Consider the following 23,014-nt stretch of genomic DNA (forward strand, 5'->3'; position numbering starts at 1 on the left):
AGGTGCAAACTCGTTCAAGATGGTAGGAAGAACTGAAACAACCCAATTTTCAGCACCAAAGTCATCAGCGTCTTGTTTCTCACCATGCTGTTTCTTGAATTTTATGCTGTTCCTCTCCTTCCATCTTTCCAACCATCCAACAGTGGCTTTGAATTCAGTCAGTCCAAGACTTTCTGTTACCTGGTTAGCTTTCTCCATAAGGAGTGGACCACTGACAGGAAACTATCTGCTCCTGACTCGAGAAAACCACCGAAGAAGAGCATCTTCTACCTCCTTAGCTTTTCCTGCACATTTTTGTTTCTGTTGTGGATTTGTATTGTTTTGCCAGTCTTCCAGAAGCTGGTCTTTCTGCTTCAAGACACGTGAAATTTCACTGGGATTGACACCATATTCTTTAGCAATAGATGCTTGACTTTCTTTGTTTTCTAATTTTTTAAGAACTTCTATTCGTTCAGCCAATGTTAAAGTCTTACAGTTCCGCCGCCGCCGCAAAGACAGCGACGACAACCCTGGTGCATGCTCCAACAACATTCTGTCCCCTTATCTGCCTGGGGCAGTTAAAGAGGCAGTCCATATTCCATGCACACGCTTACGCGGAGTCTTTCCTGCAGAGGAGCGGTCTTGAACCATGCATATAAGCGAATCTTGCACTTATCAGTGGTGCGCTAAAACGAAGTTTGTCCCCATAGAAATTGATTGTGCCAAAAACGGGACCGAAGTACGGCATGCAGTTAAACATAGTAAGCACTTATCCAACGTGCACTTAAATGGAGTGCACTGTATATATATATATATATATATATATAAGCCGTTAAGCCCATTAAAACGGGCAAGATTTTTTGCTAATCTTCAAGATGAGTTACATCGATTCTTATATGTTAATGCAAGCAATTAAGTCCATTAAAACGGGCAACATTTTTTATTTGTGAAATGTAATTCCCTTATTGTTGTAATATTTTGTGTGTGTGTGTGAGAGAGAGAGAGAGACAGTGAATGTGTGAGAGAGAGAGAGAAAGTGTGTGTGTGTGCGCCTGTCTGAAAGAGTGCGAGAGTGAGTTCAGAGAGAGAGAGAGAGTGTGTGTATGTGTGTGTGTGTGAGTGAGAGACAGAGAAAGTGTGTGTGTGTGTGTGTGTGTCTGTCTGTCTGAAAGAGAGAGTCAAGGAAGGAGAAGATACATTTCTCCCTGCTTCTGTTTGTCTTGTAAAAGTACAGGAGGTAATATTTGTGTGTGTGTGTGTGAGTGTGTGTGAGAGAAAGTGTGTGCGCGCCTGTCTGAAAGAGAGAGAGAGTGTTAGAGTGAGTTGAGAGAGAGAGACAGAGAAAGTGTGTGTGTGAGAGAGAGAGAGAGACAGAGAAAGTGTGTGTGTATGCGTCTGTCTGAAAGAGAGAGAGAGAGAGTTTGTCTTGTAAAAGTACAGGAAAGAGTTTGCTTCTGTTTGTCTTGTAAAAGTACAGGAGGTAATATTTTGTGTGTGTGTGAGAGAGAGAGAGAGAGAGAGAGAGAGAGAGAAAGTGTGTGTGTGCGCACCTGTCTGAGAGAGTGTGAGAGTGAGTTCAGAGAGAGAGAGTGTGTGAGAGAGAGAGACAGTGAAAGTGAAAGTGTGTGTGTGTGTGTGTGAGAGAGAGAGAGTGTGAGAGAGAGAGACAGAGAAAGTGTGTGTGTGTGTGTGTGCGCGTGTGTCTGAAAGAGAGAGAGAGAGAGTCAAGGAAGGAGGAGATAAATTTCTCCCTGCTTCTGTTTGTCTTGTAAAAGTACAGGAGGTAATATTTTGTGTGTGTGTGTGAGAGAGAGAGAGAGAGAGAAAGTGTGTGTTGTGTGTTTGCAGTGGCGTAGCAAGGGCGCCCTGGGTGCCAGCGGGTGGGGGGTGCTCCGTCGAGAGCCGACAGCTCTCGTCTTCTGCCACCACCCTGCCTTTTTTTAAAAATCCTTGCAGTGACGCAGGCAGCGCCTTGCGTCTGCCCTGCGTGTGCTGTGAAAGGGAAGATTGCCTTGCTAGCGTCAGGCCTTCCCTCGCTGTGTCCCACCCTCTTCAGAGGGTTGCTCAGAGAGGAGAAGGGGATTGGGGAGGGGAGAAGGGGATTGGGGAGGGGTGGGGGAGCTCAGAGGGGTGCTCAGAGGGGAGAAGGGGTCTGAAGCTGGAACTGGGGTCTGATAAGGGGGCAGGAGGGAAAATGGGTCCATGCCTGGGGCAGGTGGGAGAATGGGTCTGGGGCTGAAAAGGATGGATGCAAGGCATGTGGTAGATGAAGGGGGCTGGAACTGGGGGCTGAAAAGGAGGGTAGTTGGGATAAGGGGGCTAGTACTGGAACTGGGGACTGAAAAGGGGCAGGGGCTGAAACTGTGGGGACTGAGGGCTTTAAAGGGGACAGGGAGAACTGGCTGGGGCTGAAGCTCGGGACTGGTGAGAGAAAAGGGCTGGGGTTGAAACTAGGGGCTGAAAAGGGGACAGGGAGAAGTGGCTGGGGCTAAAGCTCGGGACTGATGGGAGAAAAGGGCTGGGGACTGGTGGGATAGTGGGGCTAAAAAGGGGGGCAGGTGGGAGATGTGGGCTGGGGCTGGAACTAGGGGCAGGTGGAATAAGGGGGCTGGAACTGGGGGCTGAAAAGAGGGGGCAGAGAGAGGGGGGACAGACTCTGGATGGAAGGGGGAATGTGAGGGAGGGCAGACCTTGGATGGATGGGAGAGGGAGGGCAGACCCTGGATGGATGGGAGAGAGAGGGCAGACGGATTGAAGGGGCAGAGAGAAAGGGCAGATGGTGGGTGGAAGGGGGAGAGAGAAAGAGGGCAGACTGGGGCAAATGGTGGATGGAAGGGGCAGAGATAGAGGGCAGATGTGGATGGAAGGAAGAGAGAGAGGGCAGATGTTGATGGAAGGGGGAGAGAGAGATGGCAGACTGGGGCAGATGGTGGATGGAAGGGGAGGAAATAGAGGGCAGATGTGGATGGAAGGAAGAGAGAGGGCAGACAGTGGATGGAAGGGACATTAGAGAGGGCAGAGAGAGAGAGCGAAGACAGATGCTGGATGGAAGGAAGACAGTGAAAAGAAGATGAGGAAAGCAGAAACCAGAGACAACAAACTGTAAATAAAATATATATTTTTATTTTTTTGCTTTAGGATATAGTATTGTTAATAAATGTTTATAAATAGAACATGTAAATAAGGTAATCTTTTTATTGGACTAATTTTAATACATTTTGACTTAACTTTCAGAGAACAAAACCCCCTTCCTCAGGTCAGGATAGGATACTGTAACAGCACTATACTGTATTGACCTGAGGAAGGAGATTTTGGCCTCTGGAAGCTAAATGTATTAGTCCATTAAAATAGTATTATTTTATTTTCTGTATTTGTTTTATTTCTATTTGTTAATTTGTAAAGTGGTGATTGGTATTTGTTAGTTTTTTCAAATTTACATCTGCTGTCTTTATATTTTGCACAGTACTAGGGGACATTTTCTGTTTCTGTGGTGTTGCATTGTATGCAGAGTCTGGCATCGGGGGTTCAGTTTAATTTTTGTCTAAATAGAAAGTTTATGATTATTTATTCTATAGTGGATTAGGGTGTATCCGTGTTTGTGAAAAAGACATGACTTTCGGTTGGCATTGACTGTGCAGGATCGACGATCTGTACTATTCTGTCTGTTTTCGTTTTACAATAGGAGAATTGATGTTCAGCGCTGCATACGCCTTGTAGCGCTATAGAAATGCTAAATAATAGTAGTAGTAGTAATTGATGTTCTAGTGCTCACTGTAGTGTTTAAGATGCTTTCCTTTTCCTTGTGTGACTCGTACAAATTACTGCTTATGGTATGGTAGAATTGCTCTATAGGTCCTGAGTGTTTTGTATTCTCGGTATGCCTAGTACTGGATTTGGGGGGGGGGGGGGGTAAAAAAATGACCGGCCCCGGGTGTCAACTACCCTAGCTAAGCCACTGTGTGTGTGTGTGCCAGGGGCGTAGCCAGACAGCAGATTTTGGGTGGGCCTAGGCAAGAAATGGGTGGGCACCAAATGTTCTCTCCCCTACCCCCACATCAAAAAAATATCTCAGCTGGTGGGAAAATGCTTCTCTCCAGTCTCCACCTTGGTAGTCTGCAGCAGGCAATTGCTGAAAACTGAGCATGCAAAGGTGCCAGTATTGTGGAGAGCAGCATTTTCATTATCATGTGCTACTGTTGGATGGCCCTGAGCCCTAAGTGGGTGGGCCACGGCCCACCCAGGCCCACCTGTGGCTACGCCACTGGTGTGTGCACCTGTCTGAAAGAGAGAGTGTGAGAGTGAGTTCAGAGAGAGAGAGAAAGAGAGTGTGAGTGTGTATGACCATCTCCTCCTGGTTCTGTTCTCTCCAGGTCCCTTCCCCTCCATGGGCACCATTTCTCCCCTTCCCGATCACAGTCTCCTCCTGTTTTCTCCTCTTTTCTCTTTACTTCCCCTCCATAGCCATCAGCTCTCCCCTGCCCTCCATGATCACCATTTCTCCCTTCCACTCCATGACCACAGTCTCCCTTGTTGTTTTCATCCCCTATTTCCAGCATCTGTCCCTCTCAAACATCTCTCTCTCTCTCTGTCCTCCTTCTACCAACAATTTTTCCTGCTCTCCTGAATCCCTACCCCTACCCCTCCCCGTGGTCCCCTTTCTCTCTCTCTCTGTTCACTCCTGAACCCTCACTCCCCCCCCCCCAGTCCACGTTCTCTCTCTTCTTATACCTGCTCCTCTCAACCCTCCGACTTCATCTTTAGTGCTGCAGGCATGCTTCTCCTTTCAGTCGCCCAAAACCGGTGTAGCATCCTGGCCGGAAACAGGAAGTTCTGTCAGAAGAGGCAGGACGCTAGAAAGGCTTCGAGTAGCTGAAAGGAACAGCATGCCTTCATAGCTGCAGAGCTAAAGGCAAAAATCGGAGGGCTGACAGGAGCAAACGCAGACAGCTGAAGGAGCACCCTCTCCACCCGGGCGGCATTTTCCAATGGCTGCCACCTTTCAGAGTCGGCTCCGCACCTCCTCTATTTAACCCCTCTTCCTCTGCTGTGAAGCGTACGGTGGTTGGCTGGGGTAGTCTTGCATTTGGTGATGTCCATCAGAGGGCTGATGGGGCAGCCTTGTATTCAGAGAGGGAAGGGCGGCCGTAGGGTCTGTGCTCTCCCCCTGGTACTACGGGCTCCTCCTCCACCTCTGGAAGCAGGCGGGCGGCCCGTGTTTGGCAAGCAACGGCTCCTGGCTGATTTCAATGGCACGTACAAAGAGACCTGTGATGTGCTGCGCTGTTCTGCGCATGCGCGTCACGTCGGTCACTCTTCATTTATATAGTAGGATATATATATATATATGCAAATGAATATGCTAATATGCCCCGCCCCATCCTTTGCCCCCCCCCCCAAATGAAACAGTTAAACTACGCCCATGAACAAGATGATTAGAATAATAAAATCACCAAACAACAAAGGTAAGAAAATTGATTTTATTTTCGGTTTAGTGATTGAATTATATCAGTGTTAAGAATTTACATCTGTCAGCTTTATTTTGCACTGTACAGGAGGCCATGCATTTCTTTCTATTTCTGTGGTGTTGCACGAAATGCAGAGTCTGGTATCTCTGGTTTCAGTCTTTGTCTCCATTTCAGTTTGTCTGCATTTTTTGTAGTCCCCTGTTGTGCATCATGTAAGATTCATGTCCTGCATTTGTGACTAAGATGACGGATTCTGTGTCTGTAGGAATCTGTAACAGTTCAGCTTGTTCCAGTTTCCAAGTAGCAGGTATACTGGTGCTCTAGGTCCCAGTGTAATATATATAGCACTGTCTTCACAGGTGGGCTAGGGCTAATATGGTTTGCTAAGTTTTGTATATAGGTTTTGACTGTTTTTGTAAGGTTTTGTATTATTTTGCAAAATGTCTGGCCTGTTTGAAAGTGTAAAATACTCAGGCCTCTTGGACTCCATGCAGTAGAGTCACCACAAAAGAAAAACCTGTCTGCTTTAAACAAAGTGTCTGGCAGTGGAAGTTTACTTTTTCTGAGGTGATAATCACAATTTGAATATTTTTTGTGTGGTAAGTTGTAGGGCGGGGGGAATAGCTCCATTGTTGGGGAATATGGAGTTTGTGATACAGAACTGGAGCTTCAGGATTTATATTGAAATTCTTACCAATCCTGTAGAGGATACAAACTCCATGGCCACATAGATGACTTTATTGAATATTGTTATGAATTATAATGGCAGTTTTACTAGGTAGTTGAATCCAGCTGGAGGAGGGAGGGTTTCTTTTATGCATAGAAGACTGTGGTGTTTTATTGCTAATTTAAAAGTAGGGGGAAAGGGAGTTATGATTTGCGGTCACTTTGAGTTGCTCCCCTACATACCTAGTTTGCCACCCCAAATATTTCTGTCTAGAGACGCCGCTGGTCGAAACCACAGTCCTTCAACCAGAGGTCATGCCATCAGATCACCCTCCAGAATCTAGTATTCATAGACCCTGAATTCAGCTACTAGGTGTCACTGTTGAGGAATGACTTCCCACACCATTTGTTCAGGGTTGTGACCAGTGCTTCTGCAGCATACCCAGCCCATCCAGGAGAAGAATGTCGACAACAGCAATTCAACAGGACAGTGGCATAGCCAGGAATTTTTAAGAAGGGGTGTATCTCCCATGCCCTCTGTATCTAAAAATCATCTCTGCTCCAGTCTTCGCTGCACTCATAGGCTGTTTATGGCCTGCACCAGGACTTTCTCTGTGAACCGTCCCACCCTTCACCAGGGGTGTAGCCAGACTTCGGCGGGAGGGGGGTCCAGAGCCTGAGGTGAGGGGGCACATTTTAGCTCCCCCCAATGCCGCCGACCCCCCCCCCCCCCGCCATTGTTGACCCCCCCACCATTGCCAACCCTCCCCGCTGCCGCTGCCACCACCAACTTTGACCCCCCCCCACTGACGACCCCCCCGCTGCCAACCCTCCCCTGCTGCCGCCTACCTTTGCTGGTGGGGGACCCCAACCCCCGCCAGCCGAGGTCCTCTTTGTCCGGCACAAGGCTTCGTTCTGTTTCTGAGTCTGACGTCAGACTCAGAAACAGAACAAAGCCTTGCACCAGAAGAAGAGGACCTCGGCTGGTGAGGGCTGGGGTCCCCCGCCAGCAAAAGTAGGCGACGGCAATGGTGGGTTGGCGGCGGGAGGGTGGGTCGAGAGGGTTGTCGGCAGGGGTGTCCAGGGCCAAATCTACGGGGGACCAGGCCCCCGTGGCCCCACGTAGCTATGCCACTGCCCTTCACAAAACAGGAAATTGCATCAGAAGGGGCAGGACAGTTCACAGAGAAAGTCCTAGTGCAGGCCATGTAAAATGAGTTTATCTTGTTGGGCAGACTGGATGGACCGTACAGGTCTTTATCTGCCGTCATTTACTATGTTACCATATGAGTGCCGCTGCCCAGGCAAAGACTAGAGCAGAGATTATTTTAAAGCATGGCCTGGGGGGGGGGGAGTGCAGGACTTACACATGCACCTTGAATAAATATGCCACTGCAACAGGGGTCCTGATCCAGTCACTGGGCTGTCTCAGGTTTTCCTTTTTTTGTTGTGTAGAGATGGAGCATTTATTCCCATTGGCAATGAAGGGAAGGGAACTGATTTTTGGAATTAGTTCACACTGTTTTCAATTCAGGTACAGTAGGTATTTTTCTCTGTTCCCAAAGGGCTTACAATCTAAGTTTGTATTGAGGCACTGGAGAATTAAATGACTTGCCCAGTGGGATTTGAACCTGGCTTCCCTAGCTCTTAGTCCACTGTTTCCAAGTTTATTACAGTTTTGCTATCCCGCCCTATGGGAGACCTTCAGGGCGGCTTACAATCTAAACAAAAGGCAAAAGACAGAAAATCAAGTAAAGAGGGACAGACCATGACCTACAAAGGTATAGGGTTGAACTACAATATTAGATAGGACTGGGCAGTGGGGGGGGGGGGGGGGGGGGGGGGGGGGGGGGGGAGAGCAGAAGGGGTGCTACAACTATCTTGAGGACTCTCCCTGGAGGCTCGTTAGAAACATATGCATAAAGGCACTAATAGTTTGCATTTTTCAACAGATGGGTCTTAAGGTCAAGAGATGTGTGCAGGTAGAGGGGGACTGGGAGGAAGTTCTAACTGTTAGGCTATTCCTCCAGCATGATTCGTGAAGGAAATGGTTAAGATGCACTGTGGATGCTAATAAATATCACTACCTTTTGTGCTATAAAATTTGGAATTCTCTTTCACTACCACTACCTCCTTTCTCCCCTTGACGTCAATCTCTCATTTTCCTCATTTCATCCCAAGGTACTGAGAAAATGGACTCCACATTTACTAGAGCGGCCAAATCGATAATCAGCGAATTGGATCCAGATGGAGACCTGATTCCTGTTTCCAACCTAATTGATTCTGAAAGGTACAAACACCTCTGCCTGATGGTGAAGGAGAATTTGGTTTTGTATCCTCTCAGGAAAAAAAGCAAGTACGTGAATACTGGCTTTAAACTGACTGATATGATGGAGGCCGGAGATCCTGGAGATGAGATAGGTAATTTGGCACCTATTCCTGTCTACACTTCTACCTACTTCACTTTCACTTTCTCATAGCCCTAACTGAGCTTGGGGTGGGAGGATACGATTAAAACTGATCATTCAACTGATGACTGCGGGGTAGACACACTAATATTTACTTATTTTCCCAGCTGGTACTAAGAAATGAGGACCTTCTTCTGGTAGATTTTGTCTGTTTGTGGGGTGTGAGGCTGAGAGGGATCAGCAGCATAGCAACAGGTGGGCCTGGATGGGCTGGGGCCCACCAAATTTGGGCTCAGGCCCACCCAGAATTTAATCTCCCTCAGTGTGGCTGGTGAAGATCCCCAAGCCCCACCAGCTGAATATCTCCTTCTCGCCAAACCACCTTACTTCTTGAGCACTGACACTGCCCCTGAGCCGCTGCTGCCAGCCGCAAGTCCTCCACCATGCAGATGCTCAATTTTCAGACATGCACAAAATTGAGCATACATGGAGGCCGGCATCTGGTAGCAGCGGTTCAAGGACTGTGTCAGTGGCCGTCCAAGAAGTATGCTAGTTTGGTGGGAAGGTCTTTTTAGGTGGCGGGTGTTGGGAATCCCCACCAGCACATGAATTTCATTTAATGGGGGGGGGGGGGGGGGAGGCAGAAGTTAAATTTGAGTTTTGCTTTAGTTGGAAGGGGGCAGCAGACATGACATTTTTGGCTCATCCACTTCGATCTCGAGCCCGCCCTACATTGGCTGTCTGGCTACGCTACTGGAGTTGACACAGAAGCTGGTTACTAAAAACGGTCAGTGGTGTTTATGGTACATGTGTGGACAGACTTAAAGATCTCAAATATGTATACTTTGAAAGAAAGGCAGGAGAAGATTGATATCATAGACATTTAAATATTTCCGTGGAATAAATGCAGAGGAGGTGAGTCTCTTTAAAATGAAAGGAAATTTTGGAATGAGAGGGCATAGGATGAAGGTGAAATGTAGTTGACTCAAAAGTAACCTGAAGAAATACTTTTCCATGGGAAGGGAGGTGGAGATGTGGAACAGCCTTCTAGCAGGAGATGAGCACTTTATCTGAACTCAAGAAATCGTTGGACAAGCACAGAGGATTTCTAAGGGATAGTAGATGGTATGGATGGGCAGACTGGATAGGCCATCTGCTCTTTATCTGCCATCTTCTGTGGTTTGAGGTTTAACCATGAAAATTTCCTATTGGGTCCACTTATAAATCTATTAATGAACTTGGTAAATTGTGGTGGTGGTGGTGGGAGCTCTAAAATGTTTCCTGCCATCTATATAGGTTCCTTGGAATTCCAGCAAGGTCATGCTACACTTTCCATCCTGTGTTCATAACTCTAATCTGGATCCCTCTCCTGTGCAGAAATCCTGCAGTCCAAATCATACAAAGTCACGGAGGAAGTTGGTGGGATGTTGGCTGCAAGTGTGGATGTTCCAGACATGCCCATAGATATGGCGATCAAAGCTGGTGCTGAGATTTCACACAGCAGATCCATCCTTGTGAATAAGAAATATGTAACTCAGCCTGCCCTGGAATCATTGAAGGACAAAAGGTGAGACTGAGAGGTGTTAAATCCCAGCCCTGCCCTGGAAGAGGATCAGAGATCACAGAGATGGTCTTAGCGGTCCACTCAAGCTGTACAATACTATCCCACTAAACAGAGGACATAAACTGTAAGCATACATTTTACGGAGAATGAAAAGATGAAAATGAAAAATGGGGGACAGTTAAAAAAGGTCCAAACCCCTAAACCCCAGGGAACTGTCTAAAAATCACCAGCATATACACACTAGGAAATCACAACCTGTGCTTATGACTTAAAACCAAGCTTTGTATCCCTGTGCCCATCCCATGGTCTCTGCAGTTGTAGAGGTGAAAGGTCTTGTGCCCATTCTTCTATACCCTCCAGTCCTAGAGGCGGTAGGCTCCATATCCCTGTGCCCATCCCAAAACAATCTCTTCACTAGTCTCCAGTCACCAGCCTCTATCTCAGCAAGTCTTTACTGGTTTATGTTTTTCTTTTAATTTCTCATCTATTAGAAGAATTGATATGAGTCGGACACCGATGGAAGAGTGGCAGTACAAAGATAAGGATATATACGTGATAACAGAGATAATGGAAATAGAGCAGGATACCGACATTCACACTTCTGGCAGCATTGAGAGCAGCTTGAACTTCTTTAAAGTGGGAATAAAGGTTCGTCTATCATCAACAAACCCCAAGAACATGCCTCCCTGGTTTCTTGTTGTTCTCAGGCATACAGGGTATATTTATATGGCCAATAAGAAGCCTCTAACACCTGATCACTGCACAAAGCCATCTGGACCTGGGGCTGCTCCATTGCAGTTGCCAGTAATGGAGTCTGAGTTGTAAATGTTATACCACATTGTTTGAAAGAGGGTTGATTGCTTTTCTTATGGTGTTCTAGGATTCCAAATCTTCTGTTTTACAGTATAGATGTATGTGTATTTCAGGGCAAAGGACACAAGAAGAGCATCATACATATCCCTAAAGGCAGCGTCTTGGGGTTCAGAGCGCAGCTTCTGAAGATTCGGAATGGGAAATGGGGTAAGAGGATGGCCAGGCAATGTCAGCTGAGAGTAGTAGGAGCTGTCTTGCTCCTGGAGACCACTGTGACTAGGGGTGGGGGAGGGTCCGTCACATACAGCACTTGCATGAAGTAGACATTTATGGAACAGGAAAAGGAAGGGCCTGTGTTATGCTAAAGTCCTTGGCCTTTCTGTGCTCACACCTTTTTCTTTGTACCTTTCCAGCTGTTTCCTGTTCACCAAGCACAAATGAAAAAACATTCGACAGTAAGTGCAATGTGTGAATTTCACTCATTTTTTTCTTTCTTTCTTTCTTTGCTTTTCCTAACACAGTATGCAGTTCTGTGGGCTAGAGCAACTTTCCACTTTTCAGGTTAAAAACAGAACAATTTTTGTCTGTTCTGTATTGCAAGTACCTTAATGGGTTCTTGTGAATGTCTGTGAGGCTGTAAGGCACCTTTCTCATTCCTCCATGCGTTCAGGACTTCTACAGGTTCATTTGACCCCCCCCCCCCCCCCCCCCCCGACATCCTGTTATCCCTCTACAATAAGGTTAGAATTCTGCTCCCAAAACATTTCACAACGTCAGAGACTGATATTACCCTATGTCTGTTTTTCAGATTTAACAATGCCTGAAAACTCCCAAGAGGGCAGTGTTGGACAAGTTACTTTGTAAAATAATATATTAAAGTTACTAGTTTCTGCAAGGAAAAAGTAATATATTACAGCTGCTACATAGTTTTTAATGAAAGCAATCTGTTACTTTTAGCTACTTTTAAATGTTGTTTCAACATTGCATAAAATAAATTCTAGCAATTGGAAATCCATCCATTATCAAAGAAAACATCTAAACAGAACATGTTCAAATCCTCAAATATAATGAGATCCAATACAATTAGAGATATTTAAATCAATTAGAGAGATATTTAAATCAAATAAGGAAAAAAAAAACACCCATGAATATAGCTAGCAGAATGTGTGCTTCCATTTAGTCACCAAAGGATCAGTCCAGACCAGGGATGCTGAAGGTGGGGCGGGGGGGGGGGGGGCAAAATTCCCTGGGCCCAGCCTCCAAGGGGGGCCCAGCACCGGGCCCTGGGATCTGTCTCTCTCCTGCTCCTATCGTGAACTGGTCCTGGCACACTGGAGCAGGTGAGAAACAGACTGCGGCACTGGGACCCCTTGGAGGCGAGGAGCAGATGCACTGATGTAGGGGGCTTGGGCCCCTCACATCAGTGTGTTTGCTCCTCTCCAGCCTCCAAGGGGGCCCTGCGCTGGGATCTGGTGGCAGCCCGAGAGTGAGTGGGGGGGCAGCAGTAGCGACTGCTTTCCGGGTTGGACCCAGCAGCTGCATACCGAGTATGGGTGGGAGGGCCCAGCAGCTGCATCCTGAGTGGGGAGCCTAGTGGTGCCGGCCCTGTCTGGGGCCCGGCTCCGTTTCTCGGCGGCCCTGGTCCAGACCAGTGGTTCTCAACCAGTGTGTTGAGACACACTGGTGTGTGACCAAGGTCTGGGAGGTGTGTCACCAAAAATTTGAAGACAACACCCTTGTGCTTTTCATAAAGTGTGTGTGGTGAGTTGGGGAGAGTTGAGAAACAGGAAGTCAAATACTTAGTGGCTCTTTTACGAAGGCGCGGTAGGGCTACTGCGCAGGTAGCCTGCACCAAAACAGCACCATTGCCAGGCGCTTCCAGGCACCTGGAATTAGTTCTGATTTTGGCGTTCACCGTTTCCTGCAGTAGAAAACAGTTTTCTATTTTCTACTGCGTGAGACGTTCCTGGTGGTAATCGGCAGCACAACCACATTGGCACATGCTGTCCGATTACTGCCAGGTTAGCGTGTGAGCCCTTACCACATTCTAAATAGGAGGCGGTAAGGCCTCATGCGATAAATGGCCAGGCACTAATTTTGAACTTAGCGCCTGGCCATTATTACCATAAATGGAAAATAAGCTTTTTTTGCAGCCCTGCTAAGAGGTGGCCGGAGCGTGCAGGAAAATCATGAGCTACTGCTACCACCAGCCACCGTTTAGCACGCCTTCATAAAAGGGCTCTTTTATCTCCATAACTAGGCCCTACTCCTGTCATCAGCCCCCAACTGGAAATGTTGCAGACTTATGATGCACCCCTCTCAGCTGTCACCACCATTGCATCTGCATTTCTCTTTCATCATTGTCAGAAGCAGTGAAATGATACATAGAGTTTTTCTTTGTTCAGCTGTAAGTTGTAGTGTTCAGTGTGTCATGCACATGAACATTATCTGTTAGGTGTGCCACAACAGAAGAAAGGTTGAGAACCACTGGTCCAGACTAAGGGGTTATGCCCATCTGCCAGCAAGTGGAGATAGAGAGCACTAATGAGCTGTGCTTTATAGCATAATGTGCAGCCTAACTCAGCCAGTATTCTCTATGTCCAGCAGGTGGATAGCAGTTCCTGTGCAGCTCTGTGTCTATCCCTCTGGTGGTATCCTGTCATTTCCTGGAAAGGTTCAGTTGAGTTTGAGGCTGAGGTGCTGGAAAGCTTAGGGTGTAAACCTAGTGGAGTCAGGTCTCTCCCTTCTCCCCTACTACCACTACTCTGCCTCTGTTTCTCTTCCCCAATTGTTTTCTTCTGACTCCTTTAAAAAAAAAAAAAAAAAAACAACTCTTGCTAAAACCACTATCAAAGATTTTACTTTGAAATAGTTTTTTCTAGTCACTTTATCCTCTGCAAGAACAGTTTCAGAGATACTCAGTTCCTTCTTAAAGTATATACTTTATGGGTTTTTGTGGTTCTTAGGCAAAAATGTTTTGCAAACTTTTGGCTATACTGTGGTTCACATTTCTATATTTATATAGGAGGCAGGAGCTTTAGCTTACAAGTCACATTTTCAGAGCTTAGCTATCGAATATTGGTTGAGTTAGTCTGCACAGTACTCTATAAAGCACAGCTGATTAGTGCTCTCTATCTCCACCTGCTAGCAGATGGGCATAACTCATTAGTCTGGGCTTAACCTTTGGGACTAAAGGAAAGAAAATTATTAGGTAAGAAGTAATTTCCCCATATCTTCTACACAGTTCATGATGAGGTTATCAACTGGAGTCTACGAAACTTGATGCCACGTTTAAATTCAACAGTTAATTGAACATGAGTTTATTTCTTTGCTAGCATTGACTCTCAGGTTTGTGGCTTACTGGACACAACTTGCACTTAACATAGATATTGTTATCTTTTTTGCTTACTAAATCAAAAAATTTGACAGATTGCTTAAATGTCGAAGACCCAGCCATCTTTGTTATTACCTGATGCTGCACAGTGCACACTAGAACAATTTCACTCAAAAGGAAGTTTGCCGGAAACTGGAAGCAGCCCAATTATGGGCCTAGTGATACAAAGAAAATCGGATGGGTGTCACTACAAAGTAACTTTATTATATAAAATAACTAGACATTATCCCCCTAACTCTCTATATAGTGCTCAAAACTGCACATGCAAATTTAGGCATGTACCCAAATTATGTGCACAATTTAATTGCTTAACCAGTCAATTAGCAGTGATAATCAACTATTGGCACTAATTAGTGATAATTGGAATTTACACAAGCATCTTTACTCGCTATTCTATAAAAATCTGCACTTAAGTTTTCCACGTAGATCTGAAAATGGGCTGTGGTGATGGGAGGGACATGGGCAGGTCAGGGACAGTTCTAGAATTTGTGTGCAGTGTTATAGAATTTGGGGAATCTGCAACTAATTTGGGCACCAGGGTTCAGCTGGTGTAAATCCTTGTGGCACAGATCGTGGTGCTGAGCTGTTCTATAAATGGCGTCCAACTTTGAGCACTGTTTAAAGAATAGCATTTAGCGTACACTTTTTTTGTTTTGGTGCCCAAATTGGGGTGCCATTTACAAAATTGAGTCCAATATTACTCATTACTGAAAAAGTAATATATTACAGTTATTTCATTGCATTTGCACAAATGAAATCGTTACAACTACTCATTATGTTTTAAATGTGAGATATTATCAGTAATACATTACTTAGTAATATATTACTACCCAACACTGCAAGAGGGGAATAATACGTGGCAGAGAGCATTGATAATGCACTCCGCTAATGGTCTCAAGCACCTGCATTTGCTTCTGAGCATCGACCCGTCAAGGAGGGAAGCAGCACCATAAGACAAGAAATTAGGCTGAGACTAAAGGACAAGGAATGACACCCACTAATTAATGAAACTCATTTGCTGTTCTGCCTTTAAAACACTGAAATGTTACAGGAGGCAGCTGCCAGAATGATCATGGGTTTGGCATAAGAGAACTGATCTTCCCTGTCCTATTGAATCTTCACTGCTTACCTTCTTTTTGGTCTCACGTTATGATCTTCTGTGTATTTTTTTATTTCATTTGCAGATTTGATATATCATACTAAGAGTGACACCATATCAGTGTTTGAGTCTCTAAAAGGTAATCAGTAGGACCACCTATATCACTCTTTTCCCCACCCATAACCGTAACTAAGATGTCACAGGGATCTGATTTATAAACACAATGATCTCAAAACTTCCAGTACTTTATTCCAAACTTTATTATAAACACTTTTTCTCCTTAAAAGTGTAGGACAGTGTTTCAATTAAAGCAATTTCTATGACACGAGAGTACCAAAGTGTGAGGGATGAGCCCCCTTCCAAAATGCAGTAATTATGTGTTTGGGAGCACGAATGATACTGTGTATTGTTGAGGTCTTACCAGGGTTATGACCTTATTGCTTAGCCGGAAATCTTAACAATTAAACTCCAGAGTGCAATTTAAGATCTGGTACAGAATTTTTGCTTTGCATTCTATAAATGAAGGTGGGCAGGTTAACCCATATATAAATATGGCTTTCTCACATGCAGCTCCTGCCCTCTGCAATACCCTCCTCAAGGAAAACTTTTTAACATGCCAGAGAAAGCTTCTGGTTCAGGAAGAAATGGATCTAAGCTTTATGGAGCTGGTGAAGCCCTTTCTGTTGGGGAAACCCTTTAACTCAAGCTTGGAGGTTATTGGTTAAGAGATGTAGGGCTTAGGGCGAGCTCCTGGCATTTCTGGGACTTTTATACGCAGTTTTACATGTATTAGATTTATAATGTAAGCATGGAAATAATGCCTAATATTTTAGTTCTCAATTGCGTGTACTGATTTTAAAGCTGTGATTGTAATACCTGAGTTTGTTATAGGATTTATAGTGGATATGTTTGATTAATCTATTTCTGTACATCGCCTTGAACTTGTGGGAGGCAGGATGGGTGATTCCCCAAATTCAAATAAATAATAGCTTGGAAAGGTAAGAATGAGGTAACAGGACTGTGGGGCCAGGAATGAGATAACAGTGCTGATGCTTGTGAGTGAATGGGCAGGGAAGGAGGTAAGGGGCTGGGATTGTGGTAGCATCACTGAGAGGCTGGGAATGAGGTAACAGAGCTGAGGGACAGGGAAGGAGGACTTCAAATAAGACAACAGTGCTGGAAGTCTGGGAATGAGGTAACAGTGCCAAAAGGCAGGGAGTCAGAAGTTAAGAAATAATCCAGTGTGTTTTTTCCACATTCCTTACTTTTCAGGTTTTCCACGTGCGAAGGCAGAGATTCAGGGTGAATGTTCTAGTTTGAAGTTTCTCTGTCAAGAAGTAGCAGAGGATGTCTTATTAAAAGCCTTTGTCTTTATTATGAAAGATCCTAAAACTATAACAGAAGTGGAAACCAGGGTAGGTTCATCTTTTCTAGTAATGAAATGTGCAGGTCATTGAGAGATTGAAGGAGGGGGGGGGGGGGGGGGGGATCAGCTCAGAGTACAACTGAGGACTCCAGAATCTTTGCTGTATTTATTTGGAGAAAGTCATTTGATAAAGGAGTTAGTGTGTGTATGTGTCACTTGTAAACTTACCTTGGGTGAAAAAGTAAGTATGGTACAAGTAGGTATGTTCAGGAGAGGAATTTGTGTTGAATGTGAAGGGAGTCACAATTTATATAGGTATTTTACACACTAACATTTATGCATTCTCCCATAGGTGTAGTTTAGGGGGGCGAGGGAGGCATTGCTTTCCCACAGAACACTGTTGGACCAACTGCCCCTCTCACGCCTCTCCTTTCTTCCCCTCCCCTCAATCCTGCCATGCTCCCAGCAGAGGCTCTGCCACAACTGCCCCCTTTGATGCTCACTTCCAGTTGCTGTGGGTGGGAGCAGTTCCAGCAGAGCCTGGCTGGAAGTGCTGCAGAATGAGGCTCTGTACTGGACACTCTTTGGTTTTTGTTTAGAGCTCACTACCGTTGCAGTGGGAAGGAGCCATGAGAGCACGGCAGGTTTGAGTAGGTCAGTGGCATTCCTAGCCTCGACGACACCCGGGGCGGATCGCCGATGCACCCCCCCCCCCCCCGCGAAATGACACCTCCCCCCCGGGCAAAATGACACCCCCCGGGTGCACGCCGCTGGGGGGGGGGGGTGCCGTGGCGCGCCTGTCGGCTCCGAGTTTGCTACACTAAATTCTCTCGTTCACTGCAGCTCCCTCCCTCTGCCCCGGAACAGGAAGTAAACTGTGGAAATGAAAACGGTAACAGAATTCAAACACGCGTGGGATAAACATAAAGGAATCCTGTTCAGAAGGAATGGATCCTAAGGAGCTTAGCCGAGATTGAGTGGCAGAGCCGGTGGCGGGAGGTGGGGATAGTGCTGGGCAGACTTGCACGGTCTGTGCCCTGAAAAGGACAGGTACAAATCAAGGTAAGGTATACACAAAAAGTAGCACATATGAGTTTATCTTGTAGGGCAGACTGGATGGACCATGCAGGTCTTTTTCTGCCGTCATTTACTATGTTACTATGTTCCGGGGCAGAGGGAGGGAGCTGCAGCGAACAAGAGAATTTAGTTTAGCGAACTCGGAGCCGACAGGCGCGTGCCGCAGCACCCCCCAGCGGCGTGCACCCGGGGCGGACCGCCCCCCCTTGGTATGCCACTGGAGTAGGTGGAGGGCAGGAGACAAGAAGGTTCAGTGCTGGATGGGGAAAGAGGGGGAGATGCTGAACAAGTGATGAAGGGAAGGGAGAAGAGAGATGCAGGACCATTTTGGGGTCTGAGAGGGGAGATGTTGGACATCAGAGAGAAGGGAATAGGAAGACCTGGGCCAATCAGTGAGACACACTGGCTCAGAGCTCCCAAGTATAAGGACACTGAAAGCTTGCCTTATTGGATCTCCCCTTCACAACTGCAGGACCGTCCTTTAGATTGTAAGCTCGCTTGAGCAGGGACTGTCCTTCCCTTGTCTAAACTTGTACAGCGCTGCGTAACCCTGGCAGCGCTATAGAAATGCTAAGTAGTAGTAGTAGTAGTGTTCTTCCTAGAGGCCGACCGAATTGTGGTTTCAGTTTCAGATTCAGCCTAAAACCAGACCAAAATCCAGGAGCTGCAGTGGGAATTTAACCCAGTTCCCCAGGATCAAAGTCCGCTGCACTAACCACTAGGCTACTCCTGGGGAGAATGAATGCTAGGCATGGGGGAAAGGTGAGGTAATGGATGCTGGGGGAAAGGGAGAAAGAGGAAGGGCCGTGAAGAGGATGAGAGACAAAGGAAGGAAACAGGTCTTTGAAGGAAGAAAGAGAGAGTGAATATGGAAGTAGAAAGTGGAATGGGAGCTTGGATAAGGTGGTAAGATATAAGAAAGGGTCTGGAGGTGGAGTGGGGATGAGAGGCTGGGTAGGGTTTGAGTATAGAGTGGAAATGGGGGAAGTAGAAAGTGCCTGAAAGATGGGAATGAGAGACAGGTAGAAATGGGAGGACTAGAGAAGTGGAGGGATGCAGCACTAGAGGGGGAAAAGGAGAATTAAAATCTAGTTAAAAGGTTAAAAGGCAGATTAGAGAAATGGAGAAAAAATACTGAAACAGAAGAAGACAGGAGAGTGAAGAAAGAGAATATGGTTGTGAAAGGACATACTAAAAATAGACCAGGATCAACCCAATAGGAAACATAAAATGATCAGATAAGGTATAAAATATTTTTTCAATTTTTAGAGAATGAAACAGTACATAACATACTTTGTACAGGAGGAAATGCTTTTCTGTTTCTCTTTCTTCAGTGTTCCACTGTTTTAAGAGTCTGGGGTTTCCATTTAATGTTACGTTTGCCCCTAAGGAAAAATGCCAGGAGGGGGAGGAAAAGTGAGAGATGGAGAGAAAAGTAGGGGAGAGGGTGTGCCAGAAACAGTTGGAGGTTAAGAGAGAGAGAGAGAGAGAGTGCCAGGAAGGATAGATGGGAAAGTGTGCCAGGAGGAGGACGGAAAAGGAAAAAGAAGGCATATATGCTGGAGGGTATGAGGAGTGAGAAGGAACAATACGAGAGAAGGTGGAGGAAGGAGATAGAAAAAAGCAAGAAGAGAGGATGGGGGAAAGAGAGAGATGGGAGTGTGAGGGAGAACAGATGAGTGGAAAGGGCAGATGTGGAGAGAAGCAAGTAGGAAAGGGTAATGGAAGGGATGAGGGAACTATAGAGAGACAAGGAGCAAGGGATGTGAGCAGAAGAGACAGCGGTGAATGGAAGAGTGTAGGGGTATAAAAAGAGACATAAAGAAAGGTGAAAACAAAAAAATGAAGGGGAGAGTCAGCAAATGAATGCCCATCTGACAGGAGGAGAGATTCTCTCCCTGCCACTAATTCGAATACTCTATCCCTTTCCCCCCCTCTCCACCCCCAAAATGAGGTAGGTAAACTGTCTATGCATACTCCCAAACTGGTGTAAGCTTCTGTGTCTTCAGTTTAGCAGCCATTTCTGTAGGATTGGTGCTAGTATTTTATAAGGACACACAGATGCCTATCCAGCTTATTTTCGAAAGAGAAAGACGCCCATATTTCGACCCAAATCGGGAGATGGGCGTCTTTCTCCCGTGGGCGTCCAAATCGGTATAATCGAAAGCCGATTTTGGGCGTCTTCAACTGCAATCTGTCGCGGAAATGGCCAAAGTTGATGGGGGCTTGTCGGAGGCATGGTGAAGGCGGGACTGGGGCGTATTTATCGGCTGAGGAGAGATGAGCGTCCTCGGCCGATTATCGAAAAAAGAAAGGCGTTTTTAGCACAAATTTGGGTCACTTTTTTAGGACCCTTTTTTTTCACGAACAAGTCCCAAAAAAGTGCCCTAAATGACCAGATGACCACCAGAGGGAATCGGGGATGACCACTCCTGACTCCCCCAGTGGTCACTAACCCCCTCCCACCCCAAAAAACAACTTTAAAAACTTTTTTTTCCAGCCTGTATGCCAACCTCAAATGTCCATACCCAGCTCCATCATAGCAGTATGCAGGTCCCTGGAGCAGTTGTTAGTGGGTGCAGTGGACTTCAGGCAGGTGGACCCAGGCCCATCCCCCCTACCTGTTACACTTGTGGTGGTAAATGGGAGCGCTCCAAACCGCCCCCAAAACCCACTGTACCCACATCTAGGTGCCTCCCTTCAGCCATAAGTGCTATGGTAATGGTGTAGAGTTGTGGGGAGTGGGTTTTGGGGCGGATTTGGGGGGGCTCAGCACCCAAGGGAAGGGAGCTATGGACTTCAGAGGTAGTTTGCTTTGTTTTTTTTAATTGTTACAAGTGCCCCCTAGGGTGCCCGGTTGGTGTCCTGGCATGTCAGGGGGACCAGTGCACTACGAATCCTGGCCCCTCCCACAACCCAATGCCTTGGATTTGGTCGCTTTTGAGCTGGGTGCCTTTGGTTTCCATTATCGCTGAAAAACGAAACCGCCCAGCTCAAATCCGCACAAATCCGATGCATTTGGCTGGCACAAACCGTATTATCGGAAAAAAGATGGACGCTCATTTTTTTTCGAAAATACGGTTTGTCCCGCCCCTTCACATACCCATTCTCGGAGACAGACGCCCATGGAGATGGCGTTCGCGTTCGATTATACCTCTCCACGTGACTTCATAGACTTGGCTAAAACTAGGTGCCGGTGTTGCCTTCACACATATTGAGCTGTAATAAATACCCCTCAACAAGCCCAGCATTCTGCAGGTGATGAGTTATGAAGCCTGATGAGGTTGCTTGGGATTAAGCTGCTCTTTGTTCATTTTCTGGATTCTTGTCAAAAGTTCTCACTCATCGCCTCACAAGAATAATCCTGGGTAGGATGCAGGTCAAGGGTGGTCATTCAGATGCGGATCCTGTAAGGATGACTCTGCCTACTCATAGCTAATTGGGTTATTCAGCATGCCGTTATTCATTTCCCAGGCAACTCCTTGTAATTAGAATGACTTAGAAGCAGCACAGAGTGTCTCAAAATGTTTTAAATCTGTTTCTACCCTCCTGCTCCTGTAGGTGGAACAGGTCCGTTGTAGTGGTGAACAATATCTGACTGCCATGTCAAAGCTGCTGGAATATTTAGGCATCTCCAAAATACCAACGGAACTTTACAGAGATTTGATCGAATTGATTCGCTTCTTCCTGGATGCTTTGAATGGTAAGGATGAGCTCTAGAAACTCTGGAGCAGATGCTCAAAACTCCAGCGCTGTTCCGAACAGCGCTGGAGAAATGCCGCTCAATCAGCGCTGCAAAACAGCTCCCTAATGTTCAGTGCTAATGGCATGCAAATTTAGGTGCAATGTCAGTGCTGAACATTAGGGAGCTGTTTCCATTTTTGCTGGAGAATTGTGCCTGGGCATGAGCTCTAGATCCCAGGCACAGTCCTCCTAGAGAATAGGTTTGACAGGTCTGGGCTTTTCTCCCACAGGAGAAAAGCCCAGATCTGTCAAATCATAGCCCTGGTGGTCCAGTGGACCCCAGGCCCCCACCCCTCCAAACACATAAGGACCTGGAGGTTTGGAGGACCTCCAGACCCCCCATCTCTCCAACCACAAGGGTCTGGGGATCCGGTGGACCCCCAGACCCCTCATCCCCCCAAACACATAAACACCCCCCACCAAAAATACATAAAAGTCCGGTGGTCCAGTGGGACTTTTACCAGGTCAGGCCACACATGACCTCCCACCCACCCAAGGGCTAGCTTGGTGGCCTAGCAATGGGCCTGCCCCCTCAAACCTCCTCATAGCTTAAAGCAGGAAGAAGAACTAGCACTCTCTCCCTCCTCCTGCGGGCGCCACCTCAAAATGGTGGCACCCTGCCCTGTGCATCCTGGGATGTGCTGGGTGGGTCTTAACTACCATATAAGGGAGGCCCTTATGTGTTTGGGGGGATGAGGGGCCTGGAAGACCTGCAGAACATGCAAATGCATGCTAAACAGGGTCTTCCCATTCCTTCCCAATGCCCTGGCAAACCCTAATGCCAGCTCCGAGCTGGTATAGGGCTTGTTGCGGGAGCAGCACCCTTGTTTGGCACACAGCCCGCTGAGCATTGGGGAAGAATACTGATGACCCTGTTTAGCATGTATTTGCATGCAATTAGCATTCAGAGCTGATGAGCTTGTTGTTTCAAACGCTTGCTGGCTCTGATCATCATCGTGTGCTGGCAAACGCAGGCACTAGTCCAGCGCTGTTGGCCTGTAGTGCCCCGCATTTGTGTTTGATCATCTGGGCCTCTGAGCAATGCAACCAACAGGTAAAAGCATCAGAGCCTCTGGGGAGAAGTACTGATGCCATCCTGTATGGAGGCTTGATTCTTTTGCTCCTTTCTCACCGTTGAATAATCAGTTAATCCCTGGACATTGACCTTCAATTAATCCCTGTAACACATCATCTGAGTCTGAGTGATAGATTATAAGCTCAGAAAAGCCAATATGAAGGACTCTAGCAAGCCAGCCATGCAATTTGGCTGTAAGACTCTTTGCACCATAGTTCCCTGGTCCCCAAATCGCTCTTGGATGTTGAGTCAGACACATCAGCAATTGAAATGGTGGAGGTGGCATGAGCTGTGATTTATCTCTTGTTAAGAAATACCTAGGGGAGCTGCAACCGAGAATTAAAAGGAATGCGGAAGGTGATTC

At 46.6% G+C, this 23,014-nt stretch overlaps 1 protein-coding gene across 1 annotated transcript in view; it reads left to right on the plus strand.

The window, feature by feature from the left end:
* Positions 1-23,014, plus strand: part of LOC115481864 (gasdermin-A3-like) — a 44,270-nt gene that overhangs the window by 17,837 nt on the left and 3,419 nt on the right. Inside the window, exons 2-9 of the mRNA XM_030221299.1 lie at positions 8,292-8,531; positions 9,896-10,085; positions 10,574-10,730; positions 11,009-11,102; positions 11,309-11,350; positions 15,474-15,527; positions 16,661-16,803; positions 21,393-21,534. Of these exons, the coding sequence (XP_030077159.1) occupies positions 8,303-8,531; positions 9,896-10,085; positions 10,574-10,730; positions 11,009-11,102; positions 11,309-11,350; positions 15,474-15,527; positions 16,661-16,803; positions 21,393-21,534 (1,051 nt within the window). The 5' untranslated portion in view covers positions 8,292-8,302. The remainder of the gene's footprint in view (positions 1-8,291; positions 8,532-9,895; positions 10,086-10,573; positions 10,731-11,008; positions 11,103-11,308; positions 11,351-15,473; positions 15,528-16,660; positions 16,804-21,392; positions 21,535-23,014) is intronic.

This window comes from Microcaecilia unicolor, chromosome 12 (assembly GCF_901765095.1).
Source record: "Microcaecilia unicolor chromosome 12, aMicUni1.1, whole genome shotgun sequence".
Lineage (NCBI taxonomy): Eukaryota > Metazoa > Chordata > Amphibia > Gymnophiona > Siphonopidae > Microcaecilia > Microcaecilia unicolor.